At 38.3% G+C, this 19,642-nt stretch overlaps 1 protein-coding gene across 1 annotated transcript in view; it reads right to left on the bottom strand.

The window, feature by feature from the left end:
* Positions 1-12,200, bottom strand: part of LOC126175875 (reticulon-4-interacting protein 1 homolog, mitochondrial) — a 96,288-nt gene extending 84,088 nt beyond the window's left edge. Inside the window, exon 1 of the mRNA XM_049922910.1 lies at positions 11,667-12,200. Coding sequence (XP_049778867.1) covers positions 11,667-11,946 — 280 coding nt within the window. The 5' untranslated portion in view covers positions 11,947-12,200. The remainder of the gene's footprint in view (positions 1-11,666) is intronic.
* Between the last annotated feature and the right edge of the window lie 7,442 nt (positions 12,201-19,642).

The raw sequence follows: 19,642 nt of genomic DNA, 5'->3' as shown, positions 1-19,642 counted from the left end.
TCAATCTGTACATTGAACTAGTGGTAAAGGAAATCAAAGAAAAATCTTAAATCGTTATTCAACTCCGGGGAGAAGAAATAAAAACTTTGAGGTTTTGCCGATGACATTGTAATTCTGCCAGAGACAGCAAAGAACTTTGAAGAGCAGCTGAATGGAAGGGACAGTTTTTGAAATAGGATATAAGATGAATATCGACAGCAGAAAAACAAGAATAATGGAATATAGTCGAATTAAATCAGGTGATGCTAAGGGAATCAGATTAGGAAACGAGACAAAGTAGTGGATGAGTTTTGTTATTTTGCTATTTGGGCAGCAAAATAACTGATGATGGCTGAAGTAGAGAGGATATAAAATGTAGACTGGCAATGGCAGTAAAAGCATTTCTGATTTGTTAACATCGAACATAGATTTAAGTATTAGGAAGTCTTTTCTGAAGGTATCTGTCTGCAGTGTAACCACGTACGGAAGCAAAACATGGAAAATAAACAGATTTCATAAAAAGAGAATAGAGGCTTTCAAAATGCGGTGCTACAGAAGAATGCTAAAGATTAGATGGGTCATCACATAACTAATGAGGAAGTACTGAATAGGACTGGGGAGACAACAAATTTGTGGCACAACTTGACCAAAAGAAGGGATCAGTTGATATGACACGTTCTTAGACATCAAGGGATCACCAATTTAGTATTGGAGGGAAGTGTCGGAGATAAAAATTTTAGAGGGAGACCAAGAGGTGAATAAAGTAAGCAGATTCAAGAAGATGTAGATTGCAGTAGTTATTCAGACATGAAGAGGCTTGCACAGGAGAGAGTGGCATGGAGAGCTGCATCAAACCAGTCTTTGAACTGAAGACCACAATAACAACAATATCCAGTGCTGCAACAGTTTCACTATCAAACAATTAAAATACTGTTAAACTATTAGCCTTAGGTGCAATTTGTTAAATCGTTCTTTGCAAGCAGTGTACTGCAATTGGAGGTACACTATACATTACATATGAAATTTACATCAGTAGAGGACATTTGTATCTTTTATTAAATGTGCCTGGTTAAATTAGGCTTAGCATGTTGATCTTCAGTATTTTAATATTATGTTAACAAATCTTTATAAAAACTATCTGAATGGTATTTTATTGTGATTATGGAGTGGATCACTTAATCATTACAATATGAATGACTACGCTAGGGTTTAGCTTTTGAAAAATTTCAAATGGGTATGTACCTTTATTTTATCAAGACAATCTGCAAAAATTTTGATTTCTAAAGTAATATAATAATTCTGTACAGGACAATTGTAGGAACCTATTTATGATGTTTGTGTAAGGTATGGTAGATAACTTCACCACTAGTATATGAACAAAAACATTGTAAGCTGGCATTTTTTGATGTATTTAAAAGTGATAGGCAGATAAACATTGCTGGTTTTATTTATTAATGCAGAGTTTTAAATTACCAAATTGAAACAAAATTGGGTTAGTTATTTCTTATTATATGGGGCATTAATTGTACTACATGATCAAACTGAGGTTGCTATACTTATTGTAAACAACTACCTCAGTTTCCATCTGCCTATAGACCGGTTAAGACGTATGACATGTACTGCTGTGAGTTTGCTGGATTGTAACTCACTCAAATGGATTACCTGCTATTGGATAATGTGGTATTTTTCTTAATGTTTCAAGTAAATTTTTGTGCAAATCAATTCTGATTCTGTAATTTCCTTGTATTTCAGGACTAAAATGGCCATTTAAAACTGAAATCTGTATAGTCAAGAATCATAACAAACCAACAGGTTTGTGATAGACTGCTGTGTTCCTAATCTTCCTTATAATAGCATACAGCCACTGTGCAAAACGGTTCCTTATGAAATCAAAGTTGTGTTTGTAGATGGTGTTTTGTAGTATTTGATGTCGTGCTCTTGTAACTGATCTTCGTGTTTGAAGATGTTGTGTTACGTGTGGTATTCAGTAACTTGACTTCGTGTAATCATTCTGTGGAGTAGTTGTTGGAAGAGAGTGCTGACTGTTAGTGAGTTATGTTGATTTACTGTTCTTGGGGTTTATGCCTTCATGAATGTGTTACATATTATTAGTGTTGTGTGTGTGTTTTTAGGAACTTAAATGTAATAGTGTTTTTCTTGTTTTTGTTAAGAGATGGATATGATGGAAAAATTAGTAGATATTCACTCCGGGTTGCACTGGGTGATGATATGGTGATGATAAGGTTTTTGCAAAGGTTTGGCTATATCTGTAATGAGAGAATAAAGTTGACCAGACTCCAGGCTTCTTGCACCAGGGGCCTACATATGTGGTGGTGTCACCATGACAATACTTGAGGTAAAAGTCTAGAATAGGGCCAGTGGCGTACTTATGTGTTTCACACAGGAATGTTGTCAGCACATGCCATGAGGTATGATGGGAACAAAAGAAAATGTGTCAGCTGTTTGTATTATGCAGCCAATGAGACAACAGTAAACATACAATTTCTTCTGAATACATTTGGAAGAGAAACTGAAATATTGCTGTAAACAAGATTATAAATGTAATGCAAGGACAGCATCACAACCCATGATGTAATTGAAAAAGCAGTGAAATATTTCTCTGCTCTATGTTGATACGCAATGAAACTGCATGAGCATACTGAATAAGTTGATCAATGTTTTGTAATTAAATCATGGAAGGAGGTAGATGGATCAGTGTTTTTCATTAAATCATGGGAGGAGGTAGGTGGATACTAAATCTGTTAAAGCACTCCACTTCATACCACTTGCTGACACAGAGTACCTCTCTCTAAACTAACTAGTGCAAAAAAAAGTTTCATTTTTGGCACTACAAATACACTGCATTTGTTCTCACGTCCCATTAGTCATTTAAAAGTATCACTGCACTGGCTATGCAAAACTGACATGTTGCCAACATATAAGCAATAGATAAGCTCGGCCGTGACAGCCGCTGGCACTGATCTAGACTTAAGCCATATTTAGTGATCTATCTGATGTGGGACATGCTTCAAGAGCTCTAGGTTGGCAGCCAGCGAGATGGTTTTACTTACGTGTTATTTTTATCATCTTTCGCCTTTACATCTTTGAGGGGAGGGGGGGGGGGGCAACCAAGTTGTATTCATCGGGTTTTTGGTTGGTAGAAATATTTTTAATGCATTATTTGTGTTTCGTTTGTTTTGGTGTATAGTCTTTTGTTTGTATTTTAATTGGTTAAGTAAATGTCGGGGTTTTGGGTTTTCAAATTGTGTGTAGGGTTGTGGTATCACTGGCTTTGTTGGAGCTATATAGATTAATGGAATTTTCTGATACTGCGTTTTGAGGAGGGCTTCATGTGAGCTATACGGGTCAAGTGAAATGTATGATTCCAGTGGTTTCTGCGATTGTAGTATTATATCATATGTTGGGAATTGTATGTTGAATTCTGTCAATAAAATTTGTTCTGGGATTGTGCTGTTTTTCATATTGTCATATATTTAGCTTGCCCTGTCCTAAAACCCATACTTCCCATGGTTGTCCCATTAGTTTCATTTTATTGCTGGAGAGAAATATTCTCTTTCACTTTCATTGCTAATCACATGTGTATGTAGTGACGTTATGGTTGTCATATTGTACATGCTGGAAGTAGGGGTGGTTGCCATCTTGACGTCATGGGTCAAAGCTACGGTCGCTTCCATAATGCCGGAAATGTAGAGTCTTAAGCAGCACCTTCCAGATCACTGTTATTCCATCTTTGGCTTTAAAAATCTCTTCTGTTTGGTGAAGCAGTGACATTAAAGGCATTCCGATGTTAAGCTGTTTTCATATGACCTGTAACAGCATCCTTTCTTTTATGTGTGACAGAAAATTCTCCTGTGCATACTATGCAATAAACATGTCCATTGTTACTGTCATTACACAATTTCAAAAATTTGTATTTTCGAATAACCTGAAAGGTGCAGTAATAGCAGTCTTCATAATATCTTTGGGAGGGGGGGGGGGCATAAGAATCTGTGCTAAAGCCTTAGCACAATCCAGAACAGTAAAAAATTGTGCACCAGACAAGTTACTGCTAAAGTCAAATACATTAGAGACGGGGCACCTGTCAGGGACTATACAAGAGTTCAAAGCTCTATAATCCCCACACAGATTCACCATATTCAATCTTTTTTTCTGACCATCTGCAGGGAAGAAGACCAAGCACTCGTGAAGCAAGAAACAGAACCATCACTAATCATTCTATCAACCTCTTGTCGAGCAGCATACAACTTTTCCGGAGGCAGGTGACGAAGTCCACTAACCACCAGCAGTTCTAGTGTAGTTTTGATGTGATGGAGAGTAGAATGGCAACGCCTCTCCATTGCAAATGTTGAGTCAGTCGGCACTGGAAAATACTTCAGCAACAGCTGGCCGAGGTCATTGCCTGCCACCCGACTAGCTTCAGGAGAGGGAGGGGGGATGGCAGGTCTTTGATCTGCATGGCAGCTGCTCCATCTGACTGTAATAATTTTTGGTGCACCTACTCCAAAGGCATTTGCACCTGGTCTGCTCAATCTCGCAAGAGCTGATTTTCCTCTCGTTGCTAAGTTGTCGAGTCATTTTTCTTCATGCCACATTTCCGAACATTTCACAATTTGAGCCTCAAGTGTACCAAAGGTTTTGACAGGTGAATTATTAGCTGCTGTTAAAATAGCCATTTTAGTAACATGTTTCAAACCACTCTCAGTTGGAGGAGTAACACTAATCTCTGATTTCATATCAGTCAAGAACACAGCTTGTGATAACTAGTTTTTAATGATCAGTCTTGCAGAACCAGCAACATAAGTAACTGTGGCAGTTGAGTAGTATTGTACGTGCTGTGACCAAGACTAATGAGCACGTGTGCATATTGGCACTCGGTCACGTTTGGATAAGAGTGAGCTTGGTGAACTGTCTTGCTGAAACCCCAAAATGGTTATGGTACCGACACCACATGTGAGAGAGTTGAAACTTATTTCTTGCATGAGCAGTAGACTCAGAATTCTGTCTGTTTAACTTGGCATTTAGGCATGCAAGCTCATACAGATGGCTCTGTTGATGTCTTCTGCAACTGGCACACATCTGCATGGCCTGTAGCATTCATGTGCAGTTCAGGGCTGCCACCTATAGCGTCTTTAATGGTGGCACAACTGTTACTGTCAGCTCATGCAATAGCAATTGTGTCAGCTTTCATCGCCAGTTTGTCAATAGCCAGATTGCAGTAAAGGCTGAAAGAACCGCCCTGCCATTTTGTGAGAGCCTGTGCATGTAAAAAATCTTTAACTAAGTGTCAGCCAGCAGTTCATTACCTGTGAGTGAACAAATTAAGAGAAGAATCTGAGATGGGGAATCACCTGCTCTTACCATCAACAACCTTCTGTAGGCAAATTTCTGGTGTGAAAACAAAGGATTGGAGCACTGTCTCTTTAAATACACAGTAAGACTGTTGGTGCAAAATATCACTGAACTGTTCAATTACATTAAGATCTAATTGTGATACAACCATGGTAAACTGGTCTGAGTTGGACATGAGGCCATGCAACCTAAAAATAGCTTCAAACCTGGGTAAGGCATAATAATTTCCTTGTAGGCCAAAAAGTAGGCTACTTGATGTTAAAATTTCTAGTGGACTCACTACGAATTGGTGAAGCCAATAGTCTTGCCACAGTTGTAACACTGCTTTCCATCAGATCACCAAAGTTACACACTATCAGGCTTGGCTAATGTCTGGATGGGTGACCATCCAGTCTGTCGAGTGTTGTTGGCAAGTGGACTGCACTCTCAGCCCCTGTGAGGTCAATTTGGGAGCTACTTGATTGTGAATTAGCAGCTCCAGTCAAGAAAACTGATAACAGTCAGGAGAGTGGTGTGCTGACCACATGCCTGTCCACATCTGCATCCAGCGACACCTGTGAGCTGAGGATGACACAGTGGTTGATCAGTACCATTGGACCTTCAAGGTCCGTATGGAAGTAGTTTAGTTTAATTTTAGAATTGGTAAAACAGTGTTGGTAGACTGGGTTGTGGATGAAGGCTCTGACTTCACAGATGTGTTTGTGATGGTTTCAGTTAGGCCGCCCCTGAAGATGTAAAAAAAAATGCAGCAAACTTGCTCAGTATCAAGGTAAGCATTTTGGGTATACTACTTAATACCACTAAATAAATACTATTAAATATACTGGACTTTTTTGATTTATTATCTAATTTTTTTCAGAGCACATACAATAAGCATATATCAAAAAACAGTATCCAAAGAACTCAGTCCTTATACATGGATATCACAATATAGTACGTTCTAACTGAATTCAAATCAATTCCACAACAGTTCCAAAATTTTAAAAAAATATCCTCACCAGTTGTAAAATTTTTAAACCCCAGACACTTTTGTAGCCCTGTACAGAACTAAAATACCAGGACTGTGCAAGCTAATCCTAGACATATGGTAAGCCTGAGTAGATCTTTACTGCAAAGAGAGCATGTGTGGACACGTGCGCTCACACACACAAAATCATTATTGTCAAAACTACTTGAACTACAAGATGCAAAAATGGCATACTTAACAAAATTAGAAAATTCAACCATTAGTTGGAGTGCAACACTATCCACTGTGCACAAATGTCACATATACCCATCTGAATATGACTTATCTGGCTGTTGACTGTCATTAAAGATGCAAAATGGACATACTGAGTATAGTAGTTCATTTCTGCAAAGCAAATATATCCTTTCTGCAGCCTATAGTTCAGTTGGAAGTCAACGGAAGCATACGATTCCAACCGTCGGCGTTGACCCGTGACATAAGGCTGTTATGATGTGTGATGTCACGACAGTGCGGAGTTTAGCTTGTGAGAGTGGCGCGTTTGTAGGTGTCGTTTTGCTGTTATCAGTGGTGGTCTCTGGTGGTGTGCTTGTGTGTTAGGTGATTTTTTTTTGTTTAGTTTGTATGTGTGGCATGTTTATAGGTGGCGTATTGTTGCGGTCGGTGGTTCTTTCTGGTGGTGTGTTTAGGGGTAGCGTGTTATGTGGCATATGGGGTTCATTAGTGTGGTAGCATTGCATGTATGTGTTATTGGCGGTGACTGTGCTTTCAGCAGAATATTTTTCAGTGAGTTAAAAATTTTGGTTTTGTTATGTTGATGTTATTGTAGTTTTTTTGTGTGTGAATTTTGGTAAATTGCTTTGTTTATGTCTTTGGTAGGTATGGATATGACTGACAAGGCCAACAGTATTCGGTTGTCAGCGATGATGGGGGACAGTGCTTGTCTCTAATCAGCTATTCGGCCTGTTGGATGAAGTCGTGGAGTGTTCAGTGTGTCGTGAAGAAACGAGGCTTACTAAAGTTCCAGCATCTGACAGCTATATGTGGAGTTGTCATAAGGATAACTTACGGTGCTCCATTAGGTGAGGTTCCTGGTTCGATAAGTCTAGGTTGGGCATGCGAGAAATTGTGTTAATGACGTATCATTTTTGTTATAAATCCTCTCACAGTTTCTGTGCACATGAGGGGTGTCTGTGCGAGAGAACAGTGCTTGATTGGTATTCTTATTGTCATGAGGTATGTTCTGCATATACAGAGTGGCCCATTGATAGTGACCGGGCCAAATATCTCACGAACTAAGCATCGAACAAAAAAACTACAAAGAATGAAAGTTGTCTAGCTTGAAGGGGAAAACCAGATGGCGCTATGGTTGGCCTGCTAGATTTTTTATTACATATTCGTGTAGTACGTAAATAAATATGAATGTTTTAGTTGGACCACTTTTTTCGCTTTGTGATAGATGGCACTGTAATAGTCACAAACGTATAAGTATATGGTATCATATAACATTTCACCACTGCGGACGGTATCTGCTTTGTGATACATTACCCGTGTTAATATGGACCGTTTACCAATTGCGGAAAAGGTCAATATCATGTTGATGTATGGCTATCATGATCGAAATGCCCAATGGGCATGTGCTATGTATGCTGCTCGGTATCCTGGACGACATCATCCAAGTGTCCGGACCGTTCACCGGATAGTTACATTATTTATGGAAACGGGAAGTGTTCAGCCACATGTGAAACATCAACCATGACCTGCAACAAATGATGATGCCCAAGTAGGTAATTTAGCTGCTATCGCAGCTAATCTGCACACCAGTAGCAGAGAAATTGTGTGAGAATCGGGAATATCAAACACGTCAGTGTTGAGAATGCTACATCGACATTGATTGCACCCATACCATATTTCTAGGCACCCAGAATTGCATGGCAACGACTTTGAACATCGTGTACAGTTCTGCCACTGGGCACAAGAGAAATTATGGGATGATAGATTTTTTGCACGCGCTCTATTTAGCGACAAAGTGTCATTCACCAACAGCGGTAATGTAAACCAGCATAATATGCACTATTGGGCAACGGAAAATCCACGATGGCTGTGACAAGTGGAACATCAGTGACCTTGGCAAGTTAATGTATGATGCGGGATTATGGGAGGAACGATAATTGGCCCGCATTTTATCGATGGCAATCTAAATGGTGCAATGTATGCTGATTTCCTACGTAATGTTCTACCGATGTTACTACAAGATGTTTCACTGCATGACAGAATGGCAATGTACTTCCAACATGATGGATGTTCGGCACATAGCTCACGTGCGGTTGAAGCAGTATTGAATAGCAAATTTCATGACAGGTGGATTGGTCGTCGAAGCTCCATAAGATGGCCCGCACATTCACCAGATCTGACGATCCCGGATTTCTTTCTGTGGGGAAAGTTGAAGGATATTTGCTGTTGTGATCCACTGACAATGCCTGACAACATGCGTCAGCGCATTGTCAATCCACATGCAAACATTACGGAAGGAGAACTACTCGCTGTTGAGTGGAATGTCGTTACATGTGTTGCCAAATGCTTTGAGGTTGACGGACATCATTTTGAGCATTTATTGCATCAATGTGGTATTTACAGGTAATCACGCTGTAACAGCATGCTTTCTCAGAAATTATAAGTTCACAAAGGTTCATGTATTACATTGGAAGAACCGAAATAAATTGTTCGATCATACCTACATTCTGTATTTTAATTTACAAAACCTACCTGTTACCAACTGTTTGTCTAAAATTGTGAGCCATACGTTTGTGACTATTACAGTGCCATGTATCACAAAGCGAAAATAGTGGTCCAACTAAAACATACATATTTCTTTACGTACTACATGAATATGTAATAAAAAATGGGGGGTTCCTATTTAAAAAAAACACAGTTGATATCCGTTTTACCTAAGGCAGCGCCATCTAGTGGGCCAACCATAGCGCCATCTGGTTCCCCGCTTCAAGGTAGACAAGTTTCATTCTTTGTAGTTTTTTGTTTGACGCTTATTTCGTGAGATATTTGGCCCGGTCACGATCAATGGACTACCCTGTATGTTAAGTACAGGGGTAGGTTGGGTGGGCCTGGTGTTGTGGAAATTGATGAGTCACCGTTTGGGAAGAGAAAGTATGGGAAGGGTAAGTCTTTGGTTAGTTTATGGGTGTGAGGGGCTGTGGTATGGAGGGGTGGGTTTTCAGAATGTGTATTTAGGGTTTTGGAGGGCCAGACAAAAAGGCAATTAGTGGGATTGATAGAGGATTTTACTGAAGAGGGTACCACTATGGTTTCAGATGCATTTTCTTCTTATAGGGAGTTGTGTCAGCAGGTGTACAATCATTTAGTAGTGAGCCACAGCATTGAATTTAAGAATTAAGAGACAGGGGCTTGTACAAATACTATAGAGGGGTTTTGGGTGGCAGTTAAGTCAGTGATTGGGAGGGGGAAGAGGTGCTCTTCTAATCTTCAGTCTCATCTAGATGAGTACTGTTTGTGGAAGAGCGTCCCTGAAGGTTATTGTATCTTTAGGGTTTTTTGTAAGGGTGGTAAGTAGGATCTATAGGCCTAAGGTTGTGGGTTAGTTTGGTGTTGGGCGGGTGGTGGTGGCTGCGGCTTTAAAGGGGGGGGTGGTGGTGGTGGTTAGTATTTTTTTTTTAATGGTTGGTGGGGTGTTTGTGAGTTGTTTGGTTGTTTGTATTGGTGATTTGGTATTTTGTTTTGCTGTTGACTTATATGACTTTACGGAAGTGTTTGGTTGTAAGGTGTGGTTGTGGCTATGGCTGGCTTGGTATCGATAGTTGTTGTTGACCTATATACATCAAGGGAAGTGTTCGATTCCAATTTCAATTTTCATTGGGTTTTTTTTTTTTTTTTTTTTTTTTTGTAGGATTAAGTGTGGTGGTGGTGATGGTGAAAGTTTTGAGATTTATAGTGTGGTATCAGTAGTTGCTGTTGGCCTATATAGGTCAATAGAAGTTATCGATTGAAGTGGATTTTGTGTGTAGTGGAATTTGGGAAGGTTGTGGGATCTTGTTATTTTAGTGTTTTTTGTCGTTTCGTGTAGTGGCGTGTGTTTATATTTAGTTTGTCCCCACCCAAAAATCTCCAATTTCCCCCGCTTGTCCTGTTAGTTTCTTTTTTTTTTTTAGGAATATCTGTTTGGTGGTTTTTCGATTTATTTTTGTGTTTATTGTCATGTTTGCGTGGTGACGCCATGGGAGCGATATAGGAGGAGTCGTGAATGGTCGTTTCCGCCATACTGGTAACGTCAATGGTCAAAGCAGAGGGGTGGAATCGGACGCTTCAGTTATCCCTTCAGTTGCACAGCAGATTTGCTGCTCATAATGTCACAAGGCTGAGAAGAGTTAGTTTGTTGAAAAATGCACAGAAAGAGTTTCTCCATCAATTTGGTAAGTTTATATGATATTCTAGCTATCAAGAAATGGTGGCCCAGGCATTACAGAACATGGACAACATGTAGAGGTATTCCTAAGGAAAATAAAATTACTTATGGAAAAGCATATATCACTTGTAATACTCCACTAATAATAAAAATAGTGGAGGATCTGAAAAAACTTTGAAAACATGTCCCTAAAGGACACAGTGAGTTTTGTGAGACACTTTTCGAATAGCCGACAACATACAAAGCAGAATATGACACTGAATGAGAAGGCAAACTGCCTCTATATGTTTTTTCCTGGAGATTCTTATTAATTTTGCTCACTGAATTATTCTATCATGTGAAATAATATTACAAAAGCTTTTTTTCTGACACTTCAATGTTATTGCATTAAAACTTTTAAAATTCCTGTGATAATAAAAGTCATATTTTGCTAAAAGTGTGCACGTACAAAACATATAATGCACAATAACTGGCTACTACATCACATGTCTCAGCAGTTTTCTTTCAGAGCTGTGGAAAATCGTGATTGCAAAGCTGTTGAAAAGCTCCACGTGAAATCTTTGTTTCGAACTATTTAATTAGTTTTTTATGTCTGGTAAAAAAATACAATTTCGTAAGATGTGTGATTCCTGCATTGTATTTCAATATATTTCGTTTTCTTCCTCATCTCCTATAGTATCAGTTATTTTAAAACATTTAAATTGCAAAACAACTGCAATTAAATGATGATTTCCCCTGCAAATTACGGTAAAACATGTAAAATGAATACACACTGCTTGAAATCTAACAATAACTGAGCACCCATCAAACCGTACACAGTTATGTAAGTCAAAACTGTGTGTCACCCTGAGATTTATTTCTGAGCCAATAACAATCAAAAGGCGAATACAAAAGAATAACACAGGGGTCACTCACCCAGCATTGCAACATCAATCGGATTGACCGATGCGGCGTGCACCTTCACGATAACTTCATCTGGCTTCTGTACTTTTGGAGGTCTGGTAAGGTTTGAAAGTTTTAATTCTTCCACACCGCCATAGGAGTGTATTTGCCAACACTGAGTTTCTCGCGTTTCTGGGGTCTCTTGAATATCAATATTAGGAGCTGTTGAATAGTATGCTACATTTCTTATTCTTTGGTGAAAGCAATAAACTCTTGAAAGTCGGTTGAGAGCTACAGCTGTTTTTAACGGCATTCTGGTCTGCTTTTTAAAAATATTTTGTTGACATAAATTATTCTTTCAACTGTTCTGCGTTGTTTCCTATATATATAACGCAAATATTTACTCCCGGTGTAATGACATAATGATGTACATCCACTCTGCAGAAATCAGTTTTGCACTGTTAAGCACGCAAATCACCCGCGCCCCTCTTTCCCATTACGTAACGCGTCTATTTTGACAATAGTAGCAGACAACAAAGTTGTTGCGTCAAAGAGGATCATTTACTGATATGTTCCAGTGGTGTCTGTGTAGAAAACGATGAAATTCTAACATCCTTGAAACTTCCTGGCAGATCAACCAGTTAAAACTCGTTGTGGCAGATTCACGGAGGTATAAATTCTTACCTCCATGGGCAGATTAAAACTGTGTGCCCGACCGAGACTAACATCCTTGGTTGACAAGGCGCTTTCTCGTCTCAGGAAGGAAGTAGCGAGGGGTATTCTAACCATTGCTTCCCAGTATATTGACTCCTTAATGAAATTTGTTGCATGTACTATATCCCTATTTCCAACCAAAAGCTCAATACCGGTACATAGTAGCAATACTAGGAATAAGAACAATCCACATAAAGACCTAAACTCACTTATCTTGGTCCAAAAAGGGTCCTATATTCAGGAACACACATTTTCAATAAACTGACAGAAACCATTAAAAACTTGATTTCAGATAAAGCATTATTTAAACAGAGTTAGAAAGACTTTTTGATAGGCAAATCCTTCGAGTCTATAGATGAATATCTTAACATGGATTGTTAGACCAGCTTTTAGACTGCGTTTTTGACAACACTTGGTCATAATAGTCAAGATTAGGTATTTTGTCTGTGATAAATCTATTAAAGGAGCATAACAGTATTTCATGAGTTAATTCTGTGAATATCAGCAGTTCCACGTCACTGGTATGTATTCACATGTATTGACAACTTAGTGGCAAAGGATCAGGGTAGTGAGTATTATACTCAAATGTTTTGTGTTTTTTATTTTCTGACTTTTTCCACACCCAACAGAATCATCTCATTTTGGGTCTATGGAGCTAGAACCGAATCTAATCTTTCCATGATAAGGTGCTCACTTAATTTCATTACTGCTTCACAACTGATTTGGATGAACATTTTTCGTAGAATTTTAAATCATTCAGGCTGCTTCACTCTTCACTTTCATAGATCCGAGCAGTCTTGGACCTGAGCCCATATCTGCTGTTCCTGTTGTTGACATTGTATGTTGTTCAGTTTCAGTTGAGAGTGACTCACCTTTTCTCACATAATTGAAGATTTAGCATTACTGAAAGGCGAATTCACACTTACTGTCATGGCAGAGTGTGTTCACACTGTCCATCACACCACATCATGTCAATTCGTTTAGCTCAGTACCAAACAGTGAAATAAAGGTTATCATCTGTGATACAAAATGTCGGAATATTGTATCGGAATTGTGTAACTAACAATGATAAAGTTTATTAACAACAAAAGTGAACTTCATAACATATGTTCTTGTTCAGTGTTGTATAGTAAAGTGCTGAGAAGTGAAACATTTCTAAACATCGACATTTATTTGCTAGTGAACATCGACATTTATTTGCTGGCGAAAGCATATACATACAAAGGCATCAGACAATATTTATAAGGGAATAAACATAACCTGCTTACATTGCCCATGACTTTTTTTCTCGCATAACTAATGTCATTACAACCGAATTTTTCTCTTTCATTAGACCTTACTTTTTCACTTAAAATGTTTTTTAATGAAAATTCTTACATGAACTTATGTTCTTATTTATATACAGTGTTGGCATCAGTTCTGTCCTGCTATTGTAGCTGGCCGGTGTGGCCTAGCTGTTATAGTCACTTCAGTCTGGACCTGTGTGACCGCTATGATCGCAGGTTCGAATCCTGCCTAGGGCTTGGATGTATGTGATGTTCTTAGGTTAGTTATGTTTAAGTAGTTCTAAGTTCCAGGGGTCTGATGACCTCAGATATTAAGTCCCATAGTGCTCAGAGCCATTTTGTCCTGTTATTGTAAAATCTAAATAATTTATCGCTTTCATATATCTTACCACTTGCGGAATAACACTAAATAGAAAAAAAGAAGATTAAAAAGAAACAAAAGCATCAAATCCATAACTATAACATGAGTATGCACAGTGAAAAAAGGTGAACATGCGACATTAGCAGACGATGACACTGTAAAAAGTAAAAACTTTCTGCCTGTAAGGGATCCACTATCCCACGAACATAGATGCTAGTATCCGACGCCCAGGTCGATAGTAGACAGGAGTCGATTGTCAAGCGCTGCAGGAGGCAGTGAGACGAGTGTCCAGTGCGGTGTAGTACTGGAGAATGTCGAGTGAGAAGTAGTGCGGCAGAGACGGGCAAGAATGGTGGTCGAGTGAGTTGTAAACTGTAAAATTCACCAGAGTATGACGAGTGAGCACGTTCCCCTGATTGTCGTGAGTTGACCCTCACTAATACCGATTCGCGAGTGATATGAAACAGAAAGTGACAAGTGCTGAATTACGTGTTTTGCATCAACCGCGTCGGCCAGCAACAACCACGGATTGCAGTGAGGATTGTTGTGAATATTAACCATCAGCATTGCGTGTGACAAAGTACAGAAAATCAGCAACAAATAAAAAGATATAACTGTAATTAGACATGTAAGGCAAAGGTAGCAACTGCCTCAGAATTTGTGTGTTAGTAGGAAATATATATCAGCTTGTACATCGCAACCTTTATGGTCCTTAATAATAGACAAACTTTCAATCATCCACTATTCAGTTGCAAAACAATCGCACTCGGTTGAAATACCCCCGAAGCCACAGCAGAAAAACCGATAGCCTTTCATCCATTAAGCTCATGGTCATGTAATCATAATAATTAACTGTTTGGCGGCTTCGATAAATTACACAAAAATCCAAGAAAAGGAATTTAAACGGGGGTGTTTCATGCCCTAAAAATCTTTACGTGAGGTGGCGGTCTATTGGGACCTGTGTAAATGCTGCCATTTGAACTGGGGCCACTTTACTCAACTGATCATCAAGTCATGTCACGTCACTATCATGTCTGGGTGCATCGACTCTTAGACATCAGACCGCGTCAATTCGCTAAGCCCAACAATGAATGGTGAGAGTGAGATTACCATCCTTGATGCAAAAAGTCGGAGTACGATATCACAATTTGACTAACAATGATAAAGTTTACTAAGGCAAACTGTACGTCATGAGGGACCAAAAAATTAACTTTCTTATTTAATAAAATTCTGTGGTTCTTCCTAATTCTAAAAATACACACTTTATGTATAGTAACTCATCATTTTCGTATTTAAATCCCTTAATAAAGCAGAGGCAGCGCGGGAATGACTAACTGTCAAACACAAAACCTTGCCTACAATGTCTTGTTATTTAGAGCCAGTTCTATGAACATCGGATATATCCTGGAATAACTATATGCCGATTAATCTAACTGTGGTATAACTACTAGCGTATGATGCCAATTTATTCCCCAGTTAGCTATTTGACAAATAATGCTTAAGCCCAGTTATATGTCAGCAATGTGGCGTGAATCTTGTGGAGTATTTTTACGCATGATTAGAGTATTGTTAAATTGTTTTGGTTTTGTGTTTAGACCTTCATAAACGTTCAAACATTTATCAAACGTATCTATGCTTGCCAAAAATTTGACCATGTGCAATGCTCTTCAATGTAATTGTCAAGTTTAGATCGTGTTTGTGATTAATCTTGATTGACAGAAACTTTGACAATATAATGGACGTTGTTGGTGTCGATGTTTAGTGAAAAATTGTTTTATTACAATTTATCTCACTATATCATGGAAACTACAATCAAGAAAAAATACAAAATAGCACTCACAGTTACCAAAATGGTAGAGGAACCACTTGTTTCTCAGCCATATATTACATATGAAGTGGTTATGAGTAAAATCAATATTTTATGCATATAGTAACATACAAGTGGGAATGGAATAAAATAAAAGAAATCGAAGTTCTCCAGTCCTTCTATGGACTTCGATGGTTATATGTCCCACAGTGTTCTATTTTAATAAACTGTCAATCTGTCAGGATCGAGTAGAAGAGAATAATTTTTCGCATGCTTGTATTTTTCAATGTGAGGGTGTAGTTACATTAAACAAGTTATTAAATGTTTCAATGTCTGTCAGTAGAAAGTTGACATAATCATCAGGTTCTGAGTGTAACATTCCCTCTAATAGGTTGCCATGCATATATTTTTCATTTTAAATAATTCCCTGGACCAGTGTCCTGTTTTATTCTTATTTAAACACAGTACAAGAGTTGTAAGGTTGTTGCTTTAATTTGTGGTGTAAGCGGTGCTGATAGACAATAAAAGCGGGTTAAAAGCTGTAAGCTGTCTGGGGAAGTTAACCTTGCATTACTGCGCAACTGTTTCACCAGGTATCCAGTCTAGCTTACCAAATTCCCAACCAGATTAACATTAATTATAATCTTTTAATAGTCATACGACAACCAGTGATTTATATATATATATATATATATATATATATATATATATATATATATATAAGAGAATTTAAATAAAAAGAAATAAATCAGTTTCTATTTGGAAATTTGTTTTAACATTGATCATTGAAATTTCAGCATATTAAAATTGATTAATAACTAAACTGGTGCCTTATTTAGGATTGTGAAAATGTGAGATTGTAATCTTATGGAACACATCAAATATGGAGCCAAGATTGGGAGACTGCACACAACACTGCATTCATAAAATAACACACGAAGAACTTTGAAAAATATGCAGGAGGAAATTAACCACAACCAACCGATTCAATTTTCACCCAAAGTGTTACGTTCGGAGCACAATCCTGTCTATCATGTAATTACCACACACTGGTATACTAAATTCATATTAACTCTTTGTGAAATCTTCCCAAAAAGAATAGCTGAGGGTTACTTTGATGATTACACCACATGCTTCACGTAGTCAACTTGGTTTACACAAAGAGTGTAACTCCACAATAATTTTGATAGTTAAAATAAATTAGATCGAAAAGCAATTTACAAAAGAAAAACCTCGAACTGATTACTATTGTCTTACTATTAACCTGATGGGTCAAACAATTGTATAAGCACGTGGTACTGGTCTCACAAAGTACACCCCACGTGGGTTGAACATAAAGAAAAGTTGCTATATTGAAAAATATTGTCAAGACGAGACGTTATAATGTCACGCACATTCGCATTGAAGATTGATGATGCTAGTTAGAGTTACTGATCAACACGTGGTTCCACTTTACTCATAAAGTAGTGACAAAGCAACTACCGGAATATATTCTGAACTTCACACTCGAATTACACTGTGTTGCAATTTAAGATAACATTAGATATTTTAGAGCTAAACCTGAAATAAAGGTGATTAAATTTTCAGTTAGGCTGAACTTAAGAAATCCATTGTCCTATGGACTTAGCAGACACACGCTTAGCCAGAGATCTTACCACTTCAAACGCTCGCCATGGACAGACTGCCGTGGTCCCTTCCTGAGGGTGGCTCACAAATACAAACGGAAGTGGCCACAGAGGCAGCTTCCTATACCAACATGACAAGGGATGGACAGGACCATAATAAGAATAGAAACCTCTCTGCCTTTAGAAAGCGTAGCTACCTGTTCTGACGTTGGTCCTACTGTTCTCTAGCAGACAGGCTTGTCTGCTACCCTCAAGCATGCAACTAGAAATACATTTGCTCATTTATCCTCTCACACAGAAGGGAAGGGGGATGACAGTATCTTATCATATATAGTATATAAAAGAAAGCGGATGTAGGTTCTGTATGAGACTGTGACATGAATTACATATAAACTGTGTTATAAGTGTAGTAGTGTGACAGATCGTTCTTGTTTATGTGTAAAAGTAACACGTTCCACTCAGCCTCCTCCCAGATAGTTACAAACGCTACAGTAAATTTAGAAGAGGAATTTATGTAGTAAATGACAACAGATTTAAGAAATTAACATGAAAGGAATCCAACAGAGACCTTTCATAACCCCAACGCCCCAGGAAAAGACTGCAGGGAATTTTCTGGCCATGCTAGGACATTCCCAAGCAGGCTTCTCACACCCAACGTAAACCAAAAATGTAAAGAAAAGGCAAAAGGTCACCAGCTACTTGCTAAAACACAATAATTTCAACAAATCTTTAAAATCTACCAATTTCAAACAGAAAAAGAACACCATCTGTGACACCTATTTAAAAGATCGTGTAGACCTAATTCGGTCAGCAAGTAAAAACAATGGCCCCTGTGTGATTAATATGAAAACAATTTCTGGTTGTTACCCTTATGGAGTTCACCAGTATTTGCTCATTGCAAGAGCCAACTGATCACAGGAAAATTTATGACTGTTTATTAACAAGCAAAATTTATGAAAATAGCAAAGGCGGCACAGCAATTAAAAAAGAACATGAAAATAACATCAGTATTATAAAGCAGAACATTACAATGCACAATCGACAAAAGCAAAAAAATTATAGGAGAAAAAAAACATGTTTTACAAAGTGGTTATCACAAAAAAATTTCTATATCTTATAAAACTAATAATTTGTAGAATTAAAATAACTTTGTGGTACTGATTTAATCACTCTACTATCTTTCAGTTAGTTAGCAAACAATGATCACTGTGTCATTATACTGAAACTAGAATTAATTATGTGATTGTTACCCTTAAGGGGTTCCTCACTATAAATATGCCCCATGCAAAGGCTAATCGATCACAGTCCAATGAACATGAATAGCTATCTGACTGATAAACGAAGCAATGCCACAGGAATGAATTTATGAAACAAAATATCACAAATCTAATACATCATACAAAAACAAACATTGATCAATAAAACAGCTCTGAAAGTACAATAGTCAACGTCTAAAAAAAAAACAATAAATAAAACACCTGCAAAATACAAGAGTCAAAGTCTAAAAAAAACAATAAATAGAACACCTGCAAAATACAAGAGTCAGTGTAACAAACACCAATAAATCGAACCCCTGCAAAACACACGAGTCAAAGTTTCTCTGACAGAAACACACATATATGCATTGAACTAAGAACCATATAATCACTGTTCACTGACACACTCAGTAGTTCCACTGTTCTGAGGCACAATATAAGGGGAGGGGGGGTTCATCACCGCAGCTGTCAGTAGGGATTTTTGTCCATCTGTTGCGTGCAATCCCGCCGTCTCTGCCCTCTCATGAAGTTTCTCTTGGTGGCCCGTGTCACGTACATCTCGATTTGGTTCCATGTTTGTGTTGTCAAATTCGTGTGGTATCCTCGTTTGACACAGCAGGTTGATATTCCTGGGCAAGGATGACACTTAATGGCTCTTCTTTGTGCCACTTTTAGCTACCAGAGAACATCGAACTATGATTTACTGTCGCTTGACAGTGGGCATCCGCCAGGAAATGTTGATAGGCGTCATTGAAGTCTGCCAGTTTCTCTGGACAGTATGTGTCAAAAGGCTCCACGCCCCTTGCGTTGTTACATTCTTGAGTCATCGTCAATTGGCTCGCCGGTTTGATATTCCTGGGCAAGGATGACCCCTACTGGCTCTTCTTTGTGCCACCCATAGCGACCAGAGAACATCGAACCATGATTTACTGTCGCTTGACAGTAGGCATCCGTCAGGAA

This window comes from Schistocerca cancellata, chromosome 3 (genome assembly GCF_023864275.1).
Source record: "Schistocerca cancellata isolate TAMUIC-IGC-003103 chromosome 3, iqSchCanc2.1, whole genome shotgun sequence".
In the NCBI taxonomy this organism is placed as follows: Eukaryota; Metazoa; Arthropoda; class Insecta; order Orthoptera; family Acrididae; genus Schistocerca; species Schistocerca cancellata.
The sequence above is the reverse complement of the archived record's forward strand: the minus strand, read 5'-3'. Positions and strand labels throughout refer to the sequence as shown.